Genomic DNA, 27,013 nt, shown 5'->3' on the forward strand with positions numbered 1-27,013 from the left:
CGGGGATAAAAGTGAGAGAACACTGCAACTTTTGATTAACACAGACTAGAGTTGAGGTTTCCAGGAGACCGAGCTAATTGCAGTTCTAGTAACATATTGTTTAGGAGGACAAATAAAACAATTTGAAAACATTTTTAATTTTTGCATTAATTTAACTTTCCGCCTCCAACTTTTTATACTTTTTAACTAATGATGGCCCTTTTTAAATTGCCTGTAATTACCATGTTAAAATTGTTTTCTAAATGTATCTAAAAGATTCTTTATGCTAATGCAAAGTACTCAACCTATGCCAGGCAATTTATGTTTGTTGGCTAGGTCAGTTTCGTTATACTTTTGAAGGTGAACTTGGCGCAATTCTAATTAAATTGCTTCAAATCAGCTGAGTACAATTCGGCTACTTAGGTCCATTGTGTGCGCGTATCATTTCAGAAGTACACACACGTGTGCGAACACGACAATAGTTTCGAATAAAGCTTGAAATAAAATTCACATTATTTTAGATTCAGCGGCTAACTATCTTCCCTCTGCACATAAATAGCTCAAATGGTCTCGTTATACGATCAATTACTGCGGACTTTTAGTTTTTATCAACAGCTTGCAGCTCTCAAGAAGTGCGGCTCCTTTCCCTTTCCCTTTGCTGCCAAAGTGCATCTCTCAGCCCTGAGAAAATAATTAAGTTGTTTTCTTAAGGCTGGCATACGTATGTATATGTATGCATTTACATATATCCTTGGCAGGACCCACAACCACACTGGCTCCAGCTATCGCTCCTCATTTCCGCCACTGCAAGTGACTGTTAATTACCCCATGAGCTTTATGCAAAACCCCAAGTAAAAGAAAGTGCTGTGCAAACTTTCTATGAAAGCGAGTCCTGTAGGAGTGTGCATCCTCCACACACATCCTGCCACCCAACACTCGCACTCCTTTGAGGAGTTGCCACTCAAGTGCGCACTGCGCAAGCCAATTTAAATTTTAAAATAAGCACATTAACTGCATGCACAAGCGCTAAAACAAACTCAGCCTTACAGCTCCTCGTACTTCCTCACTTTCTCCCCTATTTTCTCCACGGAACTCACGCGCGCATATTTAATTTGTTGCAGATTCACGCGTCCTATTAACACGAGGCTGTCTTATTCGGAGAAAGGGTTTGCGGTAGAGAAAGTAGTCAGGACACTCAAGAAAATCATAATCTTTAAAAGCTGAAAGCTATCAAATAGTACCATATAAGTGGTATGACCCATTAATGAATATTACCACCCCAGTGAGCTTAGGGAAAATAAAACGCCATTTTTTATAATTCATAATTTGATTGGTTTTTCGATATTCTTTTTCTTTCTTTTAATTATTATCAATATCTGCTTATAGAAAAAGGTGTAACTAATTGTTTAATCTGTTTTACAAAAAATGTATAAACTAACTAGTTGCTGGGGGCATAATTAATTGCTAATCATTTTGTTAATTTAATTGATATTTATATTGATGTTTAAGTTTTTTCCACTTCTGTTTGCTTCGATTAACTGCCATTAAACATTATAAATTCGATTAAATCGCTCCTTTTAGTTATTTCACTTGCATTTGCATCTAAATGAAAATAATCTCCACATAGTCTAAAATCTAAGCTGTAGAAAAAGATTTGGTATACGAAAGATCATCAAGTAGAGTCATTGGCCTGATATGCTGTCCAAAATTTATTAGTAAATTAACAAGAAAACAATTATTTACATTCCTACAGTAATTTGGATTGCTGCCTAACTTAGATTTTTATGGAATTTTTTAAACATTTTATAATTATTGTTTACTTGTTTGGAAGAGCTACAGCAACATTTTCATTTTGACATCCGTATGTACAATTTGCGATGGAGGAAAATTTCTTATCGAGTTTGGTTTGCTTGGAAGGTTTAAGTTTAGGATAAAAGTTAGTCGTCTTTAATATAGTGTTTGTACTGATATTGATAGTATTAGAAACCAGGTGTGCTATATTACAAAAATACGATCGTTGATATGTAAAATTCAAATGAAAATAGTTTAGAAATGGAGTTTAATGGAAACCATTTGGAAAGGGGAGAAACATTGAATTTAATAATATACTACTTTGTATAAAATTATAGCCTGCTAACCATACATACATCTAGTTAATTTTAGGATTAGTCCTTGTAAGCTGCTGTTCGTTTATTTTTTGTCACTCGCTCGATGATTGTGCTACTGCATTTTAAATGTCTGGGTCTTTTCACACCGTTTCTGTATACATATATACGCCTTATATTGTTTATAGAGACCACGATTCACGATTTTGATAGGCTGTTTTCGAAAAATCACAACGACTTGAACTTGATCTAAAGCAATTATTGCATATCATATGGCTGATGGCTGAAGAAGTTAATCTAGGCTAAGTTTTAATCCTTTTAAGTTGCTACTCGTGGGAGGGGAGGTCTAGGGATCGGCCCTTATCAATATAAGCATATCTCCTCCTGGACTTGTTCAATTCTATGCTATGTGTACTCTACGTACGAATATGTATGTATAGACTACGGTTTATAGGATACATTGCATTGTGCTCATATAAGAAAATTTAACATTTCGCTTCCGCTGACACATCGCTGGGGCAAAAGGGGCAAGGGGGCATGATGGGTTGGGGGACTATAGGGATATATGGATATTTTTACCGATTACGTGGGCAGGGGGAGGCAGTGCTCCCCTTCTGCTATTTACAACTTTGTTACAACCTAGGAAGTGTTCTCTATGTCGCGGGGATTCATTGACAAGGGCACCCGCTAAAATGGTTCACTCGATATACCTAATGGGTGTTTTATCTGATTTTCGTTTGCGCTTCTTGCATGGATTCCTTACCAAGATACAGTTTACAAAGCTTTACCAACTAGGATTTAGTTTATACAGTACATTATTGTTTCGGTAAAAAGTAAAATATGTTGTTCTTTTATATGTAAACAGTCTTTTTAGAGCCTTTGGTTATCGTTAATCAAAGGACGCGGTTAAATGCAATACATACTGCCATTCATGCTTAACAAAATCCAACAAAGTTACTATTAAATCAACAGTACAATTTGCACACATACTATTTGTAAAAAGTAGAGCGCTGCATGAGATAGAAATAATATTTATTTTTACTGTACTGCTAACAGAGCCTTTGAAAGCAGTTAACATTACAGTTTCTCTGAAAAGTATGCAGGCCAAAAAAACTGTTGTCCAATTTATTTCGGCGCCGAAAAGTATACTGTAAATTACAAAATATTTGGGAAGGCCGGTTTTTTTATGAAACGCTCCGTTAAAAACCTATAATATTAGAAACTGAAAATTAAAAAATTCGAAAAAATAAAAATCCATTTCATTGATTTCATTTTGTGTTTTTTAATATTTTGGTATATTTTTGTTGACCTTCAGTGCAACTATTTTTTGTAGGAGCTCCTCTCTTTATATACTTCACTTAAAAACTAAAATAACAAACAAAACTAAAGTTAAACTTAAAAGTAACATTATGGACATATCTATCATATAACTAGATTATAAATTTGTTTTGCAGGTGTCAATAAAGTTTAGTATTATAATGTAGAATTTGGCAATCACATTGGAAAAACACTTAGGACCTATAAGTTCTTTGCTTTGCGACAAGTTCTTGCTTTTGAAACAGAGCGAAAACTTGGTGCTATGGCAATCATCTCCGAAGATAATATCAAGAAACTTTGGGCTCTCTGCTTCGAGTTTAGTACATATAAGTTAAATAACTATTGCTTTGACGATGTACACGCAGGACAGTTTTGATATTTAGTATGCTTAGATCAAGAGATATGACTAACTGTACAAGGGTTTGCTATCAAACCCCTATTTACAAGGACATTTCATAGGATATACTTTGTTTCAGTTTATCTACGCTGGTGAGAGACTGGCAGTGTTGTTGTTCTCCAATTGGGATGTGACGGTGGAGCAGGCGCTGCTGTTGTTGTTTGGGCTGGTGGCACTGCTATTGCTGCTGTTTCCCGAGGTCTTGGCGATAGCTCCTCCACTGGTGGCCTTGCCCCGGGTGTTACGATTCCAACTGAAGTTCAGGGCTGAACTAAGTTTGCTCGGTTTCGGTTGGCTTAGCACTTGTGGCTCGGCCACGTCATAGTCCTGCCGCCCAATCGAGCTGGCTGGGGTATGGTGACTGTATCCCGAATCGCTGCCAAAACTGGAGTCCCCATAGGGATGTCTATAGTCGGCGGCAGTGGGTAGTAGGGTGGAGGCATAGGGCCGGGCGCCACCAGCACTTTCGTAGTAATAGTTGGCATTGTACATGGGCTCCGCGTAGCAGTAGGATGGCTCCTGGGCCATTGGTGCGGCGTGGATGCGGTGGTGCTGGTGCTGATGTGGTGCCAATCGACGATCCAATACCCTCGGCTGAGTTCTCGCCCTCATCGTGGCGGCCATCAGGCCACTGGCCACACTCGATGGATACTGCTGGCTGGCATGGGGGTAGCGGATGCGTTCCCTGTAAATCGTGGATAGCGGGGGAACTGGGGCCTTGCTGAGTTGCGAATTAATCCGATTGCGGCGCTCCACTTCGTGCTCCAAAGTGTTATAGAATTGCGGTGCTGTGGAGCGAGCCACGTAGCCCAGGGACATCAGATTGCTGCGGTTGTCGTACAAAGGCGCCAGGTCAGCGATATCCGCCGTGGAGGTGCTGTTGTTGAGATCCTGATCCTGAGTGCTGCGACTTTGTCGCGTGCGGGCTGTGCGGCGATTGCTCGATCCCGATGCCAACTCGTGATTGTGATTGTTATTGCTAGCAGAGGATGCCGTCGCGGTGGAGGTGTCCTGACCCGTCGAGGAACCACTGCTCAGAACACTGTGACGCTCCTGCACACCCTGTGGCAGATTCGCGGATGCAGCCGCTGCTCCAGTTGCTCCCGCTCCGCCTGCTGCTGCTGTGCCACTGCTGCTGCTGCCCGCCGCCCTCTCGTGATAGGGCGTGGCACCGGCTGCCGCTGGCAGATTGGTTTCCTTCTGGAAACTACACTCGCCAGGCAGGGATAGTTCGTCCTCGGCGAAGTCATCATCCGAATGCAGTGGCGGCTCCGATTCACCATCGGAATCAACGCGTCCCGGTCCCAGTTCCTCGTAGACATTGTCATTGGAGCGATAGGGATCGGGTCCAGGTGAGGAGCTGACCAAAAACGGTGGTGAACGCGTCATGGGATAGCCGCTGGGATAGTGAATACTCTTTCCTTGGAGCAGCTGTAAGAGAAAAAGGGAAAATAAATTAGATACATGTTGTAAAAGAAAAGAGAATTTCAAAGGGGTGTGGAAAAGCGGTTGGCGTTACTTTTACTTTCTTGGCTGCACTGCGAAAAATATTCACATTGCTGGCAATCATAAATTTGTATTAAAAGCAGTTCTTTCCTGCACTTTCTGAAAACCAAGCAATTGTCTTTGCAAGCTTAGTAAACAAACCAAAGGGGAATGTTTAAAACGAATGCTGAGCTCTTCATTGTGGCATTTTTGTGCTCCGTGTGGCATTGCAACCCTCTTGCGGAAAGAAGAAGGTTGTTCTTGGTAAGCCGCTTTACTGCCATGTACCCTCGGGCAGGACTTTGAAATGTGACAGGACAAGGCGGCAGGAAGGAAAAGGGGCAAGTAGGCAAGTAGGCAAGTACGAAGGGAAGGCAACCGAGCAGCATAAGCAGTTGTTGAAACAGAACAAAGCTGACAAAGGCAGAAAAAAGAAGTTTAAAATGCCACGAGAAAATGAATAATAAATGCTTTAGGAAAAAACGAGAGGCAAAAGCGACCCATTTAATGCATGGAGAGTAAAAGTTAAAGGGTTTTTTCTTAACACCAATTGAAGTTTAAAAACTGGGTCAAATACTCTAACTAATTGATGCGAGATATGCATCTAAGGCTAGATAATGGTTTAAATGAAAGGTGTAAACTAATTGACTTGAAAATAAACTTAGGCCTCCAGTTCATATGAAGACCTCTATAAGAGCTGTTTATCAGTCAATAAAATAAACACACACTTCAGTCAGGCAAAATACACGATATAGGGTGATGTGTCCCTCGAAAAGCGCAAAACTCGAGCATAAAATATGAAAAAATGGAACAAAGCCGAGGGTGAGCGCGCCATAAAGAAAACACGTTTTGGGTCAGAAAAAGCCTTCGAGGCGTCAGAGTCGTAAAATATTTAGGCACACAAAGGAGCTGAAATTATGCTGACTGAGGGGCTGAGGGGTTGAGAGTAGGGGCCGCACAGGATACGCCATATTCTCACATATCTTATGAATATGTCCGCCGTTTGTGAGTTGTGCCATGTCAAGTTCAAGTGTAAATTGAGGCGTACAATGGGCATAAATGAATAATATGCAGAAAGGGATATCCTCGGCGAGAAGGAAATGTGGTTTCGTCTTACAATTGAATTGCATGTGACAGGATCAAGAACAGAGCAGTAACCTGAACGCGAGACAATGACTGCGCAATGTTTTGACAGCGATTGTCGTAATGTTTGTCAGTTGATGTTGATGAGCGAGGGTGGGAACTCCAGAAAGGATATGTACTTCATAATGGATAATGGGCCCAGAGATACTAACCTCGGAGTGATGCTGCTGATAGTGATGATGGTGCGCCAGCTGCTGGTGATGGTGATGCCGATGCATCACCAGGGGTCTATGGTGGCCCAAGTGCGCATCGGGATCCTCGTACATCCCGTGATGATGATGGTGGTGCGCCGATCCCAAAGTGCCGCCGCCCAGGGGCATGGCTCCATTGAGGGGGCCGCGGTTGGGCGTCTTGCAGGGCAGCAGATTCTGCACCTTCCGCTTGTTTCTGCAAGAGAAGGAAAGAAGAAAGCGATTAATAAGTGCTTCTACGATGGCCAAAGAAGACGGATGATGATGATGATGTTGCTCGGCTTTAGCAAACATTTAGCGTTGCTTTAGGTTCGCCACCCCTCTCCCTGCTAATAGAGCCATAAGTTCTTGGCCCGAGCCAAAGATAAATCGATTTGTAATGACCAACAGGGTGTAGAGCGGGCTTGATAAATGTCAGGTAAACAAGTCAGAGGCCGGGCTATTGCCTCCTTGCGAAATTGCCCGAAAACAATTTGATTAATAAAGAATGCCAAAGCAGCACAAAACACTCACAGCCAAAAATTCAATTTAAATGAGCACAAAGCGTCGGGCTTGTCAGAATGATGATGAGCCCGAGAAGCTGGGGATTCCCCAGGAGCGACAACCGCGTGCCATGCAAATAATGAACATAATTAAGTGTTGCCCCTGGCAAAGGACACAGAGAGCCTTGAGGAGACGAAGTGCGGTGGAACGTCTCCTGCCGACGCGTCGTGCAGCCATAAGCATAATGAAAAATGTGAAATTAAATTGACGCCACGTAACTGGGGAAGGATGAGCCCCAAACATCCTTGTAATGTCTTGTAGGTAAACATGTTGCGATGTCAGAACGGAAGTCGCTCGTAAAAACCCTCAGCCAACACAAACACAAACACAAACACAGACGCACACGTGAAAACTGATTGTGGGAAGACATTAAAAATGCCTGCCTACTTTCAGGATATTTCCCGAGGCCAAGGAAGGGGAATATACGAATTTTTGTTTACCTATGATTTTCTAAACTACATTTCTGTAGAGCTTAAAACTTTTAAATTGAATTCAAGGCTGGAGCTCATAAGTATATTGAATGTTATAGTTTTGAATAGCTGGCTTAGGTAAGCTCGTATTGATAAGATTAAAAATGAAGCTTTTAAGGTCTTTTACAGATTACATGTTTGAGCTGACTAACAAACTCTATTTGGCAGTGGATAATTTTCCAGATTCCCTGCAGGATATAATAGACAGCACACACACGCGCGCCTCTCACATTTCATGTTAGCCAGCTGAAGAGCAGCTTGTTGACTTTTGGGCGAGAGTAAGACAAGGAGGAGATGTCTTGGAATGAAAGTGGGTGGTTGGGGATGGAGCTGCTTGCCAGTTGTCTGCCTGCTGGAATATTCTTAAAAGTAAATTAAATAATGTGGCTTGCCACAAGCCAAGGCACTCCGCACTCGACTTTTGTCCCCGTGCCTCTTGATTTCATTTCATTTCACTTACGAGGCGTAAAAACGAAATCAAGGATGAATGCGAGTGGTGGAGGGAGGAGCAGCAGGCCCTGTTGACTTAACCCTTTGAGAGGCTTGTTTGATTTCTAAGCGTTATGGCCAACTGGCCATAAAGAGACGCCTTGCAACTCGGGGCCATCCCCCAGAGTGTCGTACAATTTGGCAAGAAAGTAAACCATTTGTATGCTCGATATATGCAGAAAGGGGTTGAAGTGAGGCTTAAGCCAAATGCGAAATGCGGATGCGAAATACCTTTGGGGGGCAGCAGCAGACACGGGTTTCTCCTTTGGCATAAGCAATTTACAATAAAAAGTAGCCGGCAACCGAAGGGGAAATGGGCAACAATGTTATTGTGTGCGTGTGAGGGAGTTACTGCCTGGCAAGAAGTGAATCTTTTATTTATGAACTCTGAACTAAAGTTCCAGACTCACACTCACACTTGCGTCTGTTGGGGGTTGCAAATACTAAAGCTCGGCACGTAAAAAAGCAAAACTACAAAGGGCACGAAACCAAATCGAAATAGGCAAAAGAATAAGGAGCAGTACAGCAAATATTCCCAAGGTATTCCAAAAGGGCGGAGATGGTTGCCAGAAGCGGGCGTGTTAATACTTTGATATGGAAATTGCTGGAAAAGAGAGTGAAACAAGGAAAACAGAAACTCAAAACTGCAAAGGTGGAAAGAAAATGAAGCAGCATGTTGGCACAAGAATTGAAAGTTTAATGTGCCTGTTGAAAAATCAAGAAAAGTACTTCCCAAACTAAAATAAAATCTTTAAAAATAAAAAGATAGGCAAACACTTTCGCTTCTGTTTGCAGGTCAGCTATTTCCTGCATTTTTGGGCGACCGCAGTTAATGAATACATTTTCCCAGGCAATAATTTCGTTTGAACTGCAGTCAAAGTAAATGCTATTTGACTGCTTACTCCGGCCACAAAACCAGCACCGCCACTTTGGTGGTCTGCTCCGCCCCCTTGCCATCGCCCCCCACTCGAAAGCCCCATCGGAATGACCATTGCATAATTTCACTGCAGTCGGCCGGCCAGCCAGTCAGCCAGTCAGCCAGCCAACAAACAAACTGACCGCAGAGACAAAACCGCAGGGCAAGACCCGACTAGGCATCAAATTACCGAGGGCAGGAAGAGAGGAAGGAGGAAGGAGGAAGGAGGAAGGAGGAAGGAAGGAGGAACAGCTGTTGACGGCGTGAGTCACACAGTAACTTGGCAACTCTGGAAGACCCGGGTTGCATTTGATTAAATGGGAAATCGTCAAGGCAACCGTGTTTAGCCACGCTTCTGGCCGTAATCAGCTGAAATTATGTTTGTTATTGCATACTTGATAACAACGTCCATACACCGCAGTCAACTAGGGAGTGAGAAAAAGAGTCCGCCTTCAGAAAAAGTTGATTTTACTTATTTACCAGTCAACAATGTTTATGCTGCCAAAGCTCTTACTCTCATGGTTCTCGGCGTTGCCCTGCTCATTTAATATGAATGAACATTCTGCCGAGGCCTTGACTTTGTTGCGGCCTTAAATTTGCAAATAATTTCCCAGCATATTTACTAGGTTTGGGGGAAAATGTTTGCTTACAAATTAAGCATATACATTTATTGAATTATTATTAACTGACGACAATGTTAACAATTTTAATAACAAGGGCTTCAGATTTTTTTTCAAAGAGCATCATTTTTTGTCGCTTGCCGCCACACGCACACGTGTTGCATATGGTTTTTGGTATGTACATATATACATACATATATATGAGTGGCACTCGAATCTCGTGTAATTAATAAAGTTCCAGTATGCAAACATTTGCATCAAAGTGTGTGGCAATCGGAGAGTGCTGAAAACACTCTGGCGGTTTATTAAAATAATTAAGGTAATTACCAGCGGAAATGTAGCGGGGTTGCGCAAAAAAAAATAAGGGACAAAATGCATCATAATAAATGCAATTTATGGTTTGAATTTATACGATAATCGGTTGGGGGCAATCTGTCCGGGGCATTTTAATTAATTATTTATAAAGAATTTAAGCGCAACACAGCGGGGGGATGAAAAAAAACGAGAATCCGGAATTCCATGAAGCGAAGCCATCGACTTTTTCTTACAGTGACACCATGATTATTTGATTTGCTTCGAAGCTCGAATAAATAAAATTAGTTGCTATTTTATTTATGGCTTTTCATAGTTGTGTGTTTATTTTCCAAGCATTTCCTTTTTCTCTGCTGCTCGCGTCCAGGACACGCATACACATAAAAGCAAAAATAATGTGCCACATCATAAATGCCACAAAAATGGCACGAACACAGACACACTCCCACACACACAGATGCAGACACAGTTTTCCGGGGGAGGTCAGTTAGACACTTAAAGCTGGAACACCCACACCCACAAACACACTCACACCGGCACACACACACACACGCATGCATAGATAACTATGTAATAAAGATGCCCGTTTGTCCTGTGTTTTTTGCTGCCTTTGTTATGGCGAGGCATAACCTCAAAAATGATGAAGCACAACAACAGTCAGTGTTGTTTTTCCTCCTTCTCCGCCTCCTTTCCCGCCTCCTTCCGAATTTCCCAGCCATTTTCCACCCACTGTGCGTGCGTGCGGTCAGCAAACTTTAATGAATATGTATGAAAATCGCTTGTAGCCATAACTCCTCTGCTTTTCTCATGGATACCCATGAATATTGCCGAACAAGTTGCGCATTGTTGTTGAAAGGAAAATCGATTTTGGGACAGCCTTGGGCTTTTTTCGGAGCATATAACTTCAACACTTGTTGATGTTAATGAGCGGGGGCCATGAGCTTATCCCCCAGTATTCCCCAGAAATCCCACATCCTTAAGGACCTTCCGCTTTCCTCTTTAACCCTTTAAGGGCTGGGCAAAAAGTGTGGTGTAAAGCTTTGGCCTTGCCCATAGCCATTATCTAGCCGACTCGTTCTCGTTCTGGTTTCTACTCTGCTGTGCGTGCAAAAATCTTTTCCAGTTTTCCCAGCTTTCCCAGCTTTTCATGGCTCTGTTTCCACACTGCATTACATGCAAACAATGTCCAGGACTCGTTTCATTCGCCCCCTTTTCTGCAGCTCCTCTTTTGTGGTTTATTTCTGCAGCAGATTTCATTTCGTTCGCAATCCGACTGGGTTTTTTCGAGTGTTTTTTTTCTTTTGGGGGGTTTTGCTTTGGTTTTTTTTTTTGCGGAGACTGTAAAAGTAAATTGTTTTATATCTTTACTTGTGTGTTGTGCATGTGAGTTGTGTTTTTTTTTACCACCACCAACTAAAAGTTGATTTGTGTGTGTGCCTGAGCCATTTCTCACGTGCTTTTTTCTTGCAGCTGCTGCAGCAACATTTATTTAAAATTTCAATTTAATTTAGTTTCGGTTTTAAGTGCACCCACACAGCCACACAACCAAACGCCCACACGCACACGTTTACATTGCCATATAGGTCAGTGTGGCTCCGCTCAAAAGTAGACTACATTAATTTTCGTTTGGCAACGCGTTTTTTCGTTCTCTTTCCTTCATTGGCCCCGTCTCTTTCGCGCGCTAGCCCTGTTTCGACAGCTTTAGCAAATGGGTTTTTATTCCTCCGGTTTATTTTCTTCTATTTCCCACATTTTTCACATGTTTGCATACATTTTTTGATATAGTTTCATAATCTTTATGCATTGCTTGCATTTTTTATACGGCGTGAACATTTTTGCGGCTCAACACTTTTAGCTACCGCGATTTCACCTGCACTGTATTTTATTTGCCAGCGCTGGCTGGGAATTTATTATCCTCTGGCCTGACTGAGTTGATTAAGTTTTTCGGGTGGCGCTAAAATATGTTTATGCTTGTAATTTCTAGGTTTGAATTTGGGGTCTTTGTTTTTAAATCTGAATTGCTTGCACTTAAACGTGTTACGTGACGAACATTTTGGGAAAGCTTCGCCTCAGTGCAATACTAGAGGAAAGAAATTCCTATGAAGTGCAGCAACTCCGCCTCTTTATCGCATCTCAGCTATCTACCACTGGAAACTCTATTTTTTCTTCTGCGGCTTGGAGCCACATAAATCATAAAGGCAAAAGAGCAACATGTTGCAGGCAATGGTTAACGCCTCCTTTAAAGCCTCAAAAGTCTGCAGCTTCCACTGCGGCAAAGCCAAAGAGAAAAACTGGTAAAAAGAATAGTTGCCAGAAGGGGACAAGCCGTTGTAATAGTCAAGACAAAGCCACACAACGCGTTCGCAGGGGAAAATCATCGAGTGTGGGCCAGGCCAAGTAATTGAGTCATTGCGGATATTTTTGTGCAGGACACCGAAAGAAATATGTAAAGCCAGTTATAATTTCTTGCTTAAAATGCTCATTCTATACATATGATGCAATTAAGAACTCAATAAAAGCTTTCTTCTATTGGTCATCAGACTAAATTCCCCCAACTATGACTACAATTCTTTAAGTGTACTTACTTCCAAACGAACAGCGACGAGATGAGCACAATCAAGACCAAGAGCAGCGAGAAGACGGCTATCATGGCCGATGTGGCCAACGACTGACTGCTGTACAGGCTGGCATCCAAGATCTGCAAAGAAATAGAGGGGAAAACGTTGGTCTTAGTAAAAGTAAGAGTAAAAGTTGAGTGCGAGTGTGAGTAAATCAACGCTGAACTCAAACACAAAGCCATTTTGCATATAAACAAAGGCCCGAAACGCGCGGCCAAAAGAAAAGCCAAAGCCAAGCTGTTGGCAAGGAGGAAAATATTTTCGTAAATATGCCTAACGAAATGCAAACAAAAGCGCAGCGCACGCGACTTGTGCTGTTAACCTTTCGGTTACTTTGGCTTTTCCTCAAATTCAGAACGGCAATGTGGGCGTATTACCTTTTTCAACTATTTTCCTTTTTTGTTTCTTTTGACCAGGCTCGGGAAATTAAGGTCAGCTGGAGTAGGGATAAGGTGGGCAATTTGCCTTTGAATTTATGCTTGGGCATGCAAAAAAGTTGCTAAATAAATAATGAAGTCGGGAATAAATGAGGGAAATCAGTTGATACGGGAAGTGAATAAAGATTGATAAGGACCAAGTGGAAATGGCTTATCTATGGAAATAAAAAAACATAGGATGGGGAAAAAAGCAAATTGAATAAGAATGTTAGCAAACATCAAAACGTTTTAAATATGGAATATTTATCCAAATACATTTCCTAATCTTTCGGCCTAAAACATTTGCCTATCGGGTCTCCGCCTTCGCCTGTCCCTGTCAAAAAACGATAAGCCGAATGTGAAATATTTGCATTAAGTATTTTTATTTATTTCACATTTTATTTTATTTTTGTTGGGCGTTTGACCCGAGAGTCAGCAGAGACTGGAAAAGGCAAAGTGAAAAGACAAAAAACGAAGAAGTGGGGAAAACTCCTCCACAAATGCACCTTTCGTTCGGGTTACAAACACTCACACGGCATAAATCATTCAAAAACACGGAAAATATTTTTTGGCCATGAGACACCGGCTGTGCGAGCGAGAGGGAGTCAAAGAAAGCGAGAAAGAGAGCGACGCAGCTTCGCCAAACACTGGAATTGGGGTCAAACTTTGACAGCTGTGCAAATAATTTTGCCAGCGACTGTATGCATGCGTGTATGTAAGTGTGTGTGTGTGTGTGTACTTAGGCGGCACTCTTTGTTTTCGAATGTAGGTTACTCTTTAATTCGTAATGCATTTTGTGCATTCTCTAATTTATTAAAAGCATTTTTCCAACTTTCCGATTTTGATTTATTTGCCCACATCAAACACAAAAACCAACGCAAACACGACCACGAGTGGCACAGTTTGCGGCAAAATGCGGAAGCACTTGCCACTCATTCACTCACTACTCACAAAGCGATTCAAACGCTTATCAGCTGGGCAGCAGTAATTAATCATGCGCTCGCAGCAAATATAAATATTATTCATATTTCATTGGGAGCAACAAATACGGACTCGGATTGAGAGCATAAACAAACAGCATTACAAGAGAGCATTTCCATCTAGCCCCAAGATAAGCCATTAAAATATTGAGGCCCAACCGCCGCCTTCTGCCACATGGCGAAATTGTTTAAATTATCGAATATGCGGAGTATGGTGAGTGAGAGGGGGGGAGTGAAGAGGGGAAAGGGGGATCCCCGAAAGCTGCTCGCATTTGGATCGCTTATCACTGCCGCCAAGCCGAACGCACACAAATAAAAATGAAGAAATTTGTATTTTGAAACCCATTCAGAGACAAATCGACTCCGCAGCGAGGCGAAAACCAAATACAAATAATAATAAATTAAACAATTATGTGCGGCATGTGTGTGCAGTGCAACGCCAAAAGCTGGAAATCTGGCAGGGGGCTGCTCAAATGCTCGTAATCAATTTGATTAATGAGACCTGACACGACTTTTTCCCTCAGTCTTTTCTCTTTGCCTTCGATCATTTCGATTCATTTGAATTTGGAGCATTGGAGCTTTGGTCGGATCTAATGAATTGCCAAGGGCGTTACGAGCGAACGGAAAAATAAAGATTATTCTAAGGTATTTCGAAAAATGTTGTTGCTAGCAATGTTACAAAGCCTTCGTGGGTACGCACATGCCCCGCTCGATACCCTACCACTTAGCCCTCTTTTTCTGCCACACTCCCAATTGAATTTATAGTAATCACACTTGCGCCACACAATATTCCTCTGTCGGTGCAAAGAAAATGAAACAATTTCCTTTTGTCTCGCCCTGGCAACATTTCCCGCTTTCATTTCTTACGCTTCACACATTTTCCACTCAACTTTGAACTGCATTGTGTGTGACTATGACTGTGACTGCGTGCGTTGATAATCGATAAATCTAAAATACATACATGTGTTACGAGGAGTTTACCTATTTGTAGTGCCCATTTGCCCATTTCGGGGGCAAACAAACAAATGAGCGAGTGAGTGGAGTGGAGCTTGTTTCTGGAATCGCGAGGCGGGGGCAATGGCAATAACTGTATAGCTATATGCATTGCGACAGTTGTCGATTGCCACCGAAACGCTTCCAGCAGCTGCCTTACGGATTAACCCGAAGATAAAATGAAAATACAACCAATACAAAAAATACAACAAATACAAAAAACATAAAAAACACAAGCGGCAAGGTAAACAGAGTCGCATTATCGATAACAAGAGAAAGAAGTAGAGTTGCTCGCTGTTTGCCCAGATAAGCAGTGCCACCGGTATGATTGAAGGCTTTCCATCTAGGCCGTTTGTAATAAGCACGCACCCCTCGCTCTCCCCCTCAAAAACACACACTGCCTGGCCCCTGGGCATTCCATAAATTAAATTAAATAAAGAAAAGCAGGAAAAAAGGAGTAGACATAGTAAGCAAAAGATAACGATAAGAGTTTGAACGATTTATGCCTAGGGAATACGGGGAAAGCCAAACAGTAGGCACTCGGAAAAATAGGTTATTTCAATACACTTTCAAAATCAATTTCCTCAACTCATGGTGATAAGTTCTTCCAATTAATTATGTGAGCTCAAGTAATTTAAAAGTGCAATTTCAAAGGCCACAGCGTGCATTCTTTTCTTTCGGTGCATCCAGAACAACTTGGCCGATAAAATAATTAAGCCCTCCTTCAAGTTGCAGACAACAAAAGCCATTAGTCGGCGGGTGTCGGGTGGGGCGGAATATAAAATTATGGCTTAAAGTTTACACCCACCCGAAAAAATAATAATAATAAAAATAAAAAGCGGGAATAAGGCAAAGTGAGATTAACGCGGCCAAAGCTGCAAACCGTTGTTTACTTTTATGCGTGTGAGCTTTTGTGGGCTGGTGTGTGTGTTTGTGTGTGTGTGTGTGCGGAAAATGTTTTTCCGGCCTTGTGGCAACTTTTTAATCGTGAAAAATCACCAGGCTCAAGGGCGGCAACCGGCAAACGGGAGGCAGCTGGCGGTAGGCGGCTTGAGTAGGCCATTAAGTGAAATGTTTGCCTTTGACCTAAATCTTTAAGTGTGCCCAAAGTGCATAAAAAAGCTCGAGCAACATTGTGGGCAGACCGTTTGGCAAGTCATCAAAATCAGTCGTCAAAATGAATTCTGCCACCCATAGCAATGCCATACTGTACATACTCGTACATACATACGTATTGCGTACCTATGGAAAAGTTCTCACCGCTCGTGAAACTTTAAAGTTAACAACTTTTCGCTCGCAAAGTCAACGACTAGCGCGTTTTCATTTTCGTGCCTGATGAGAAAAACACAAAAGTTTTCACCATCAAAACACGACAAAAGGAAAAGCCAGCAACAAGCACGTGCCACTTGCAGGATGAAAACTATTTTGCAACAGCAACAGCAACAAAGGCCAGAACTTGGCTGCTTTGATAACATGGCAAAAGTTTTTCGAACATGCGATGCATGTGTGGATGGCGCCTTTGCGTTCTATTTCTTTTTTCCCCCTCCCCTCCCCTCCCCTCCCCTCTCCTGTTTTTTTTTTTAGCACCCCCGCACCAACTTCGATTTCGTTGCACGTGCATATCGAGAATCGACCTGGTGGATACCCCTCGCCTCCCCCGTTGGAGCTCCTTGAAACCCCCGGGGTTTTTGTAACCACTTGGCAGCGCAATTGTTTGGAAACAGCTCGTGATTGAGCCCCATTCCCATAAGATGTTCGGGGGGTGTAATGAGTTGCGAAACTTGTTGGGCCGCCGTGGCTGAGATGGCGCTAGATGGCGATAATGGATAATGGGGTAGTGGAAAAGTAGAAAAGTGCAACGGAAAATGGAAAAGGCAGTCGGGTTACTTGCAGCTCAACAAGAAGATGGGGGAGAATTCATCTGTATTACAAATTAAATGTAAACGTAAACTTGGTTAAGGCAGCTTCTTCAGGTTTAAAGGCAAAACTCTGTGTTTTCTCTTGCCATATAAATATCGTACTTATTCGAGCAAAAGTTGCCTTCATATTTTTTGAACAGGACATCTATCCGCACATGAAAATTCAATTTTTGTGCGCACAAATATTTTTCATTCAGCTCCCTTTCTCTGCCTGATTTTTGCGACTGTCTGCAGCTGTGTCTGGCTACGTCAACTGTAAACAACATCAACACTAAACAGCAGCAGCAACAACAACGGCCTTGTCATTCCATGCCAACACCACCCACTTGGCCACCTACTCACCCACTCACCACCCACTCGTCGGAAACCAAAAGCCAAAGCGCCCAAAAGCAGACTACAACAAAAGCCAAAGGCAACAGAATTTAGCTATATATAGACGAAGAAGTAGCTGAGGAATTCCGCATTCTCACGACATTTGATATCAATGTCATGCTATTTGCTACACACCAAGTCTGGATGTCCTTCGGCCCCCGAAATACCCTCCTTTGTCATCATCTTCAGCAGTTTCTCGTCTGCTTAAAGGCGAGGTTCAAATACATATACATGTACTTACATACATATATTGCGAGGAGGAAGAAGGAAGCGAAAGCTGGAAAAAGGATTATTTGCTGCCACGCCCATTGGAGCAAATCAGAAGCTGCTTGTCAAGTATTTTTGCTCCTTAGCTCGCTCACACACCCGCACACCCACACACCCACATACCCGCACACTCTTGGTGGAAATTTAATTTCGCATGTCTGGCGAGGATGCCACTTCCGCTTGCCTTTTAAAGGTTTTTCCTCGCCTCCTCGAATTTTTTTTCAAGCTTTTCTCCTCTCTCGCCTTTTTTCTTCGCTTTTCCTTCTGCCAGTTGACAATTACACACACATCCACACGCACACTCCCAAATTGGCACAATTCCCGATAAACTTATCAATTTGATGGGCGACAGAGCTTTCCGCCATTGAATTTTATTCGTCAACGCTAATCCATTAAATTGATTCGGTTGCTCAAATTGATTTTAAGCTGATTTCGTCGAGATTTTAATGTGTTTACCTGCGATTTATGCGGAATTGCAATTCCCCATTGATCTAAACGCTTATTACTCAAATACACCCAAATCCATAATAATATTCTGGCTGAGTTTTGGATAGGATAGGATTTCCCAGATAGACGAGGGCCGTGAGATACACTTTCTGACATAAACTGCATGTTAGCATTAACATTTGATTTGTCAGCATAAATCAACGGCGACAGCCTCAAGTGCCCACACACAGAAAATGCGCCAAGATGACGGGGACCACACACAGATCCGGTTTATATGGATACATTTTTCCCCATTTTGGTTGCCTTTCGTTTTGGGTTATATTTATTTAAATTTATCATGTTGAGAATTAAGTGGAAAAGTGGAAAACACTTGGAGTTGAAAGATTTGGGGGTTGGAGTCGCTTTTTTTTCCACTTTTGGAGCACGTGAAATTTTATCAATGACCGCTGCGGTGTTGATATGTGGAATTTGATCTTTGTTTTACCAGAAGTTTACCCCCAGCCATCGTCATCATCATCATCGTCATCAGTGCCTAAACAAACACTTGCCCCAGATTAGACGAGTGCCGAGTTACAGTTTTTCCACATGGAAAATTATCTATCTGGCCGTTTTCGTGCTGAGGCCAAAAATTATATAGAAATATCTATTTTGTTTTTTGCCTTTGTAACCGCTGACAACCTTTTAAAGTTGAGGGTTGATTTCGGGCCATATGTTGCCGACGACTGGCGGCCGAAAAATGCTTCTTGTTGTCCTTTTTGTGTGTGGCTGCCGTTTAACTTTTCATTGTTATTGTAATTTCCACTGTAACTGTTACTGTTATACTGTTACTGGGCTTCCACAGTCCAAGGGGATGGCCAGCATCGTGGGCATCGTCCTTATTCGTCCTTATAATGATGGGGGCAGCAACAACACGCCAAGGCGCAACAGCTGTTGCTCCGGCAACTGGAGGCCAAAAGGACTTGAAACGAAAAGAAATTTGTTTCACTTTGCTTTAAAGTGATTCCTTGCGGTTCCTGCCGCCACCCGAATTGTGGACAACGTGTGTTCGAGTGGGCGTGGCATGTTGGCAATTTTTCATCGAGTCCTTTTTTGTGCTCTCGTGTGGCAGACTTAAAGTTTAATGGCCTTAAAGAGGTCAACGAGTTTGGAATGCCATACACTAGTAGTATTTCATATAAATCTAATGCTTATATACGATTTGAAATAACACAAGCACTTCAGGGGCTTTATTGAACAGCAAAAATAATACGTATAATAATTTGTAATACAGCAATTATCCTCTTAGCACACAAATCGAACAGATTTTCGATCAGGTGGCATTAAATTTGCTTCAATAAATCAAATCGCATCCTTCGCCTGGCATTTCGAGTGCCTACTCAACTGCTAACATTTATTTTCAGCTCTACCAGCTCATAATCAACTCCCCCGGCCACGCCCACTGCCACTACCCACCACTTGAGAAGCGACAAGAAGGCTTTTGTTATTGTAATATGCATACAGCACATAATTCAATAAGGCAACATACAATTCTGACACCTCTCACAAAAAGCCAAATCACTTGCAACTCGTTTCGGGAAGCGGAAAATCAGCAGGCAGGGGAAAATCTCAACAGCTGTGCCAAAATGCAGGCCTCATTATGCCACTGCGAAAGGGGGTTGGGTTTAGTTTGGGTTGCATAATCATCCACCCGTGGGGTCGGGTTGGAAAATCCCATTTGCAACGCCCTCAAAATTATAATCAGCCTAAGCTGCACTGGGGAAGAAACTGTCAACGGAGGTCAGGAATGAAAACTCTGCGGATAAGTACGCAGTATATACTGCGACTGTTTCGAGCTTTGAATAAGTAATGTTTTCGCTTCAACTAATTCAGATAGCAAGAGATTTGCAAACACTTCATAAGGTGTCTTTCATGTTAGGCAATGTTCTGAGTTTGAGTTCTATTATGCTAATAATTTAATTGATAGATTTTCCGACTTACCGGCATTGCCTGGCAGACATCGCTCTCCCATTGCTGCTGGGCCAGCTGCTCCTCGTTGCAGTCCTGTGGCACCACCGTGAACTCGGCCAGCGCCGGCGGCCTTGGGGGCGGTGGGATGAGGAACTGGGGCGGTGGGGCAAGGGGCGTGCCCGAGCAATCGTCGCAGTCGAACATGAAGAGCTCTGCTTGGGACAGTTCCATCATATCCAGCATTTTCCACATTGGGTACGTGTTCGGATTTCGGCTGGACGGGGTGGGGTGTGGTATAGGTGGTATACCTCCTCGATCGTCGGGGTTGCGGGGGATTAACTATATAGGGAGTTTCCCGGTTCGGTTGCGAGTCGCTTTGAAGTTTTTGGGTGCGTGTCAAATTCGCTGCCCGATCGCTGTCATCTGGACAGCCTTCATTGGCGGCCTTGTAGCTGAAAATAGGAAAAGAGGGAGAAAGGGACTCTGGTTAGTTGAAAAGTACTCAGCATGTGGCCTTGTCTCCTCTTGTGTGCTAATTATCTCACACATGGATGTCCTGGCACGTAACAATTGCCGGGTTTTCTATCTTTAATTGGCCTTATCCTGCCCATCTCCCCGCACACACGGCTGTAAGCCAATGCAAACTGAAGAATAAAATCAAATGCAAAAGGGCCTTCCACCCAACCACCCCCTGGCACCTCCAGCAACATCACCACCACCGCCACCACCCCCTTTGTGGCCAAATGTTAATTTTTATTGATTTTCCTTAATGCGTTTCCGTTTTTTGCTATTTATTTTTATTTACTTTGCTCGCCAGCTCCGCTATATTTATCCCTTTGCACCCCGATTTCCGTCGACTCACTGGCAATTGTTTTACCCCAGGTTTTTTCAGCGTGTGTGTTGCGAGTTTTCTATTTTCAATACTTCTATTATTATTATCCTTTCTTTTTTTGGCTGCGGTTGTGTTTTTTCTTCACACATATGCTGACAAAATAATTGAGAAAAAACGGTTGACTTGGTGAAACCTTTTTCGGCGTTAAGGTTTCGGGGTTCAATTGAGTTAGGACGGATGATTGATGGTCCTGCGTGGCAATCCGATATATTATGAGGCGCAGTAGGTAGATACATACATATACAGATACAAATACAGATACATGAGTGGATGGGGTTTTGATCGAAACTCCAACACTGGGCTGCTGTTTGTGGTACTTGTCTCGCAGCTCAGCTGCACTGACAGCCCAAGAATTCCCCATCTGTTGTGTGGGGTAGTCCAAGTCCAAGGTTGGCATTGTGATTCCGAATCCAATTCCAATTCCGTATCCGAATCCCGAAGCCGACTCTGAATCTCGTTCTGAGGCTGAATCTTATTCTCATTCCCATTCCCAACATATGTTGCCAGTTGGCTTCGTTTAATTAGCTGACAGTTCTGGAGAGGAACGGCGAAGAGAGTCTCGATTCGAGGCACTGCAGCCTGATAAGATCTCTACAAAAAATGTATATGTGTGTATACCACACAGTATCTGTATCTGTATCTGCTGGTGTATCTGTGTGTGTTGTCTTGCAATCAAATGTAAGCCGCTGTTGACATTGGAGATTAAAAGATATTAAAAACGAAGACGACAACGGCCCGAAGCGGCAGGAAACGGGAGGAGAACGGCGGAGGAGCTCTTGGATATAAACACAATGACAAACAGACAGTCCGACGGACACACAAAACATGTCAAAGATGAAATGTTGTAAAGAAAATTGAATTGAATTGAAGTCCAGCGCAGACCAAACTAATAAATAACAAAAGAAATCAGACGAAAATAAAAGTAAAATCCAAATAAAAACGGGAAAAGAAATCTCCAAAGACAAGATTGAATTTCAAGAAAATGTGCGCTCACCAAACTTAAAGCTTTAGTTACGGCCGCTGCTAGGCTCTCTTGAAAATCGATTGAATTGTCTGGTCTGGGTGATTAACTTGAGCAGACAAAAACTTAAAAAAAAAAGGAAAAAACTCCAACGGCCGAGAATAATGAAATAAATCGTGTTGAAAAAGAGCCAAGTTAAGCAGAGGGAGTCCCGAGAAAACCCAAACGCAAGACAGACAGTCAACGAAATCGATTTGTTTTGAGATTAAGTCGACTGCTTGCATCCCATCCCATGCCATGCCATCCGTATCCCTATTCCAATCCCGATTCCTCTTCCCTTTCGGCCAAGAAACGGACTTAAGTGAAGCGTAAAACGGAAATGTTATGGACAGGCTCAAAAGGAAGCGTAATGGAAATCAAAGTCCTAACCCAATCAGGTGCAGGAGCTCGGGGGGCAATTAGCGTGGGCAACTCGTTTCGATAAGAACGAATGGGAATGGATCCCAAATCAGTGGCAGGGGCAAAAGCACTTTGATAATTGTCTTAAAGCCGGGCCCACTCGGATAATTGCCTTAAAGCTGGCCATGCTTAGAGGACAGCTGTCTCTGGCATCGAATTGAATCAAATCGGCTCGGGATAAGAAACTCCCCAGCCCCGCTGATCATAACTCAAACACTTCAAGTCCAATTAAAGGGTTTTCCATTTCACCATTTCTTCCCCAAAAAGAAATGCAATTTCTCCCATCTTCTTCCTCCTTTCACTTTCCGCACTTTCAACTCGCAGTTGATTTATTCCGGGAGAACTTCTTCCAGTACTTGACAAAGACAATTGCGGTTCAAGTACAAGAACAGCTGGCTCGAACATATACACTTTCATAATTGAATTGTTTGATTGGGAAATTGTTAAAAAAGAAAGAGAGAATGGAAAAGTAAAATTAGATGGACACAGCCCAAAAGTCAGGCCTCATATCGGGGGTTGCTATATACTTATAAGGCAGTAGGCTGTATGGCTCAATTGCAATTGGGTTCGTGTCGGTCAGGTAAGGGAAACGCATTTATTAGCTGCCATGATAAATGTTCTTCGGCATTGGCGACAGGCCTTCGGATTCAAGGCAAAGGATCTCCGAAATCCGTAACTTCTATAGGGTGTGGGTATATGCGTATGTGTTTCCCTCACAACTTTTTTGACCGCCAGTCTATGTGTAATTTTAATTCGTTTTGGGTCGCACAGGGGAAATTGATATGGGTGCGTCGTCGTTGTCTGGGCCATGGAAAACCTGGCTCAGGTAAGAATTTGTATCTCCGTTTTCTCTGTCACACTAGTTCTCGTTCTACTTTTTTTTTGTGGCTCGCATATTGAGACATTATAGACATTATAGTTAGGGCACTGATATCGCAGCTCGCAGCGGGGGATTGTCGGACTCGTAAGTGGAACAAATGTGGCAGACAGTTGGAATTATCCTCGGGAATAATGGTTGCAAAATCTTTGAGGGTTTATGTGATTCAGATAAGTACTATCTAGCTGGCACTGGATACTGTAATTATTTCAAAAGTATTCTAAATTTAATTACTCTTTTTATCAGTGGACTATATAATTTTGTAGTAAAAGTGCCTATTGGCTTTGATTTTAAACTACATTAAAGCCGGTTTTCCCTAGTTTTTCATCTTTAATCTGTGGAAATGCCTGGGGGCCTGGCCACACGCACAAATTACTGAGATCTGGTCCTCAGTTGTGATTTAGCCAACCTACGGCAACTTTTGACTTAGTTTACATATCATTTATTATTTGCGAGGGCCAGGTTCCCGAGCTGCCTTGTTTCCCACTAGGTGTGAGTGCTCTACTAACCAAACAGAACTTGCCACGCCCCCGAGGCGTTGGGCGAGAAAAAAGCGAGGGCAGGAAAAGTTTTAAATAAAGCAAAGATTGGAGGGCAATAGGAGAGGCAAGATGACGGCATGTCACATCAATGTCACTCAGCATTAAGGCTGAAAGAGAAGTGGGAGAGAGGGAAATTCATGTCCTGCGAGCACTGCGATAAAGTTCTTTTTTTTTGTTATTCGAGCTCGCCTCCTTTTTGCCAGTTCCTCTTCGGCCGCCGGGCAGCTGAGCGTGAAAAACAGCCTCCTGAATTTTCCCCGGCTTTTCTACGCTTTCCTCTGTTTTCCTCTGCGTTTTCCTTTGCTTGGCTGGACTTTGCTGCCGCGATAAATTTACAAGCGTATAACAAATATTTTGCTTTGTGTTTACAATTTACAATTTCTTACTGCTTAATATTCGTGCGCCAATGTTTTGTTTCTGTGCTCCATATAGCGACTTATTTGCATAAGATACTTTCCGTTTGAGGTCTGAGCGGAGTTTACCTTGTAAGTAGCTTAGAAATTGCCATAAGTAGCCCTATTCAATGAACTTAGTTCTTTGATGCAGACTCGCCGCAGAAAGCAAATAAGATATTTTTAGCAACTGTTGTTCGCACTCAAATATTCATCACTGGTACATCGAGTTAAAAACCTATACCTATACTTCGTTCTGTGCACTAGAGCAGAAGACACTTTTACTGAAATTTATGTTTCAGCTACGGTGGAAAGTCAGTTGGCTTATAAATTTCAGGGAGCACACGCTTGGCATACTAATTACCTTTCTGGCGAGGGATTTCATTCGAAAAAAGGCTAAACAGCAAGCGGAAATCCTGTGAAAAAGGGCCGACATGTGTACAACTCAATTCCGAATTAAAATTCAATTTGCCAAACAGGTAGAATGCTTCCCATTCACATGATTCACATGATTCACACGACTCAAACCGATTGAGATTCTGGATTCAGAGTTCAGAACCATTGTGACCGCAGTTGACCAAGCAGTTCACTTGTCCGGGGACTTTTCGACGCCCACGCCACATCAGATCGAGTTGTTATTATTATTTATATCCATGGCGGCCACGATTCCCGTTTAACAACTCATTTAAGACCAGATCTTATCGCGATCCTTCGTACATCTTCTTGTCCGACTTCCCCCACTCCCCAACGAAGCATAAATTTTATTTTGCGTGAATTTATGAGTTACGCCGTCGACAGGCGGGGGATACTTGGATACTTTGCTTATTTACCAATGGATTTACACGCCGCAGAATCGGGCATAATAATCAAATAATGAAATAATGAACTTCGACTGACTGCACTTGTTGCGCGCTTGCTAATAATTTAAACAAATTTACAGAATGGAACACCGAAGAACACAGCGCTCGAAAATGCAGGTAAACAAAGGTGTCGCCTCAACTAGTATTTGGTTATAATTAAAGGTCCCTCTCAGTCTTTTCTCCTCTTTATTTTCCCGGCTCTTTGGCGGCTGCTTCGCTTTGAAGAACGGAAGAAGCCGCAGCCCCAGCGAAAACCCAGAGATGATTTGTTTACATTCTCTTGGAGCCGCATGGGTCGCCACCAGAGTTCGGGGCACAACTTATGATAGCTGGCACGGCTATCTGCTGCTTCCACAAAACTCACTCATCACTCGGCTGTAATTTTATATGCATAAACATATCTGTTTGATAGACACATCGCACACTTTCGGGGAATTTTGTTTGGAATCGAATTGAATCAAATCGAATCGAATCGGATCGGATATAATCCTTCACTTGCTTATTTGAATAATGCCCCCAACTTCCTCCCATAAATCTCACTTTTTACGGCCTCTTTTCTGTGCGTTTCAATTAGTCACCACACTCCACTGCGAAGATTAGAAAACCGAACTTTAAACATATTTAAATGTTGTAATTTCCGAATTTCCGAATCAAAGGGAAATTCCGTTGATCTTCATCTGCGCTAAGAAGATTGTCACTCGCCTACAGAAGCTCAGGGGCTCAACCCAAATCGCCAACTAATCCGCTGCGTAAAAGTTTTCAATTTCTCTGCGGCATATCCAGGTTTGATTTCCCATTTTCCATTCCCCATTTCACTGCCCACTTACCCGCTTTTCTGCTTTTATAGTCCAACGGATATTTGTCAAGTGGTTTGATAAACTGTTTCTGCTTGTCTTTTGCTAGCTAATCGAATCGGTTTCAAGCCAATTATTAATCCAATGTATTGCCTTGCGAATTTCGCTTTGCTTTTTGACAAACTTTTGGAGTATCACTCAACACAGAATATTTGTGGTATTATATTTATTACAATTTGTTTGCACGGCGCGCGTATCGTTTGCTGGTAATTTGTGATTATTATATTCGCTGGTATTTATTTTCGTTTTCAGTAATCCACTAATGATTCACATATCTTGAAAAAAGTCTCGTATTCCGTTCAGAGTTTTCTTTTCGATTCTTGTGGCAACACGCGAGACACACACGTCCGTTTACTGCGACGTCGAGTCAAAAACTGAATTCCAAATTCGTTTCGAGTGACTGACGACGGCAGCTACGTCTGCAACATCTGCAGCGGCAGCAGCACGACAGCAACATCGACGTCGGTTACCGAATCGAGAGAGTTCGGTGAAATGAACTCTCCCGAGAGAGGATGAACTCATGGGCACTCGGGCTCATTCTAATCGGCATTTTCGCACATTTTCGTTGCAGTTGCCATTCGCTGGCGCTGGAAAATTGTTCATGTTGCTGCCGACACCGATGAAAAACATAAATAAATGTACTTCAAATATTGCTTACCTATTTTTTTATTTAATTACCTTTGCTCAGCTCGGTTATTTCCACCCAAGGAATGTTTATGATTTGTTTACCTTGCACTTAAACTTTAAACCTGTCATTGAACTCGTGCTCTTGCCAAAAGATACACAAATCCCACAGTTAAACAGCCATCATGAAGAATTTTTTAATTTCTTATTAATTCTTATTAAATGTAGGTGTTACACAAAAGAACATTTAAGTGTCATGGACACACTTGTTTGTTATTGCTATTTGTTCTCGTTTTGTTTATCTAGCAAGCCCATTAAGGTGTTTTATGGAAAGTTTTGAGAAAACATAGGTAGTTCCTTAGCTGTGATAATGTCACACTCGATAACGCGATGAACACCATAAACGTATTTGAGATCCCAGCCAAACCCATTATAAAAATGTGAATAATAATGACTCAACTTTCTTACATGTTGCTTAAATTTGGAGAATAAATTCATTAGTTTATAAAAAAACAACAACTTAAAGCAGATTTTAAAGGAGTCATGCAATAATAATTATGACTCTTGATTGAAAACAGATTTAGCATTTGGCTTTCGAATAATAAGCTCGTTAAATTACTTTTCTA

At 42.3% G+C, this 27,013-nt stretch overlaps 1 protein-coding gene across 1 annotated transcript; it reads right to left on the minus strand.

Moving 5' to 3' along the window:
• Positions 1-2,947: 2,947 nt before the first annotated feature.
• LOC6537151 (lateral signaling target protein 2 homolog) lies at positions 2,948-26,140 on the minus strand. The gene is made up of 5 exons (XM_002097676.4): positions 25,737-26,140; positions 19,957-20,378; positions 12,553-12,665; positions 6,579-6,813; positions 2,948-5,229 (listed from the first exon to the last, which is right to left on the minus strand). Exons 2-5 carry the CDS (start codon positions 20,176-20,178, stop codon positions 3,883-3,885), a joined length of 1,917 nt encoding a protein of 638 aa, XP_002097712.1. The 5' UTR covers positions 20,179-20,378; positions 25,737-26,140; the 3' UTR covers positions 2,948-3,882.
• Positions 26,141-27,013: the final 873 nt, after the last annotated feature.

Source organism: Drosophila yakuba, chromosome 3R, assembly GCF_016746365.2.
Source record: "Drosophila yakuba strain Tai18E2 chromosome 3R, Prin_Dyak_Tai18E2_2.1, whole genome shotgun sequence".
Lineage (NCBI taxonomy): Eukaryota > Metazoa > Arthropoda > Insecta > Diptera > Drosophilidae > Drosophila > Drosophila yakuba.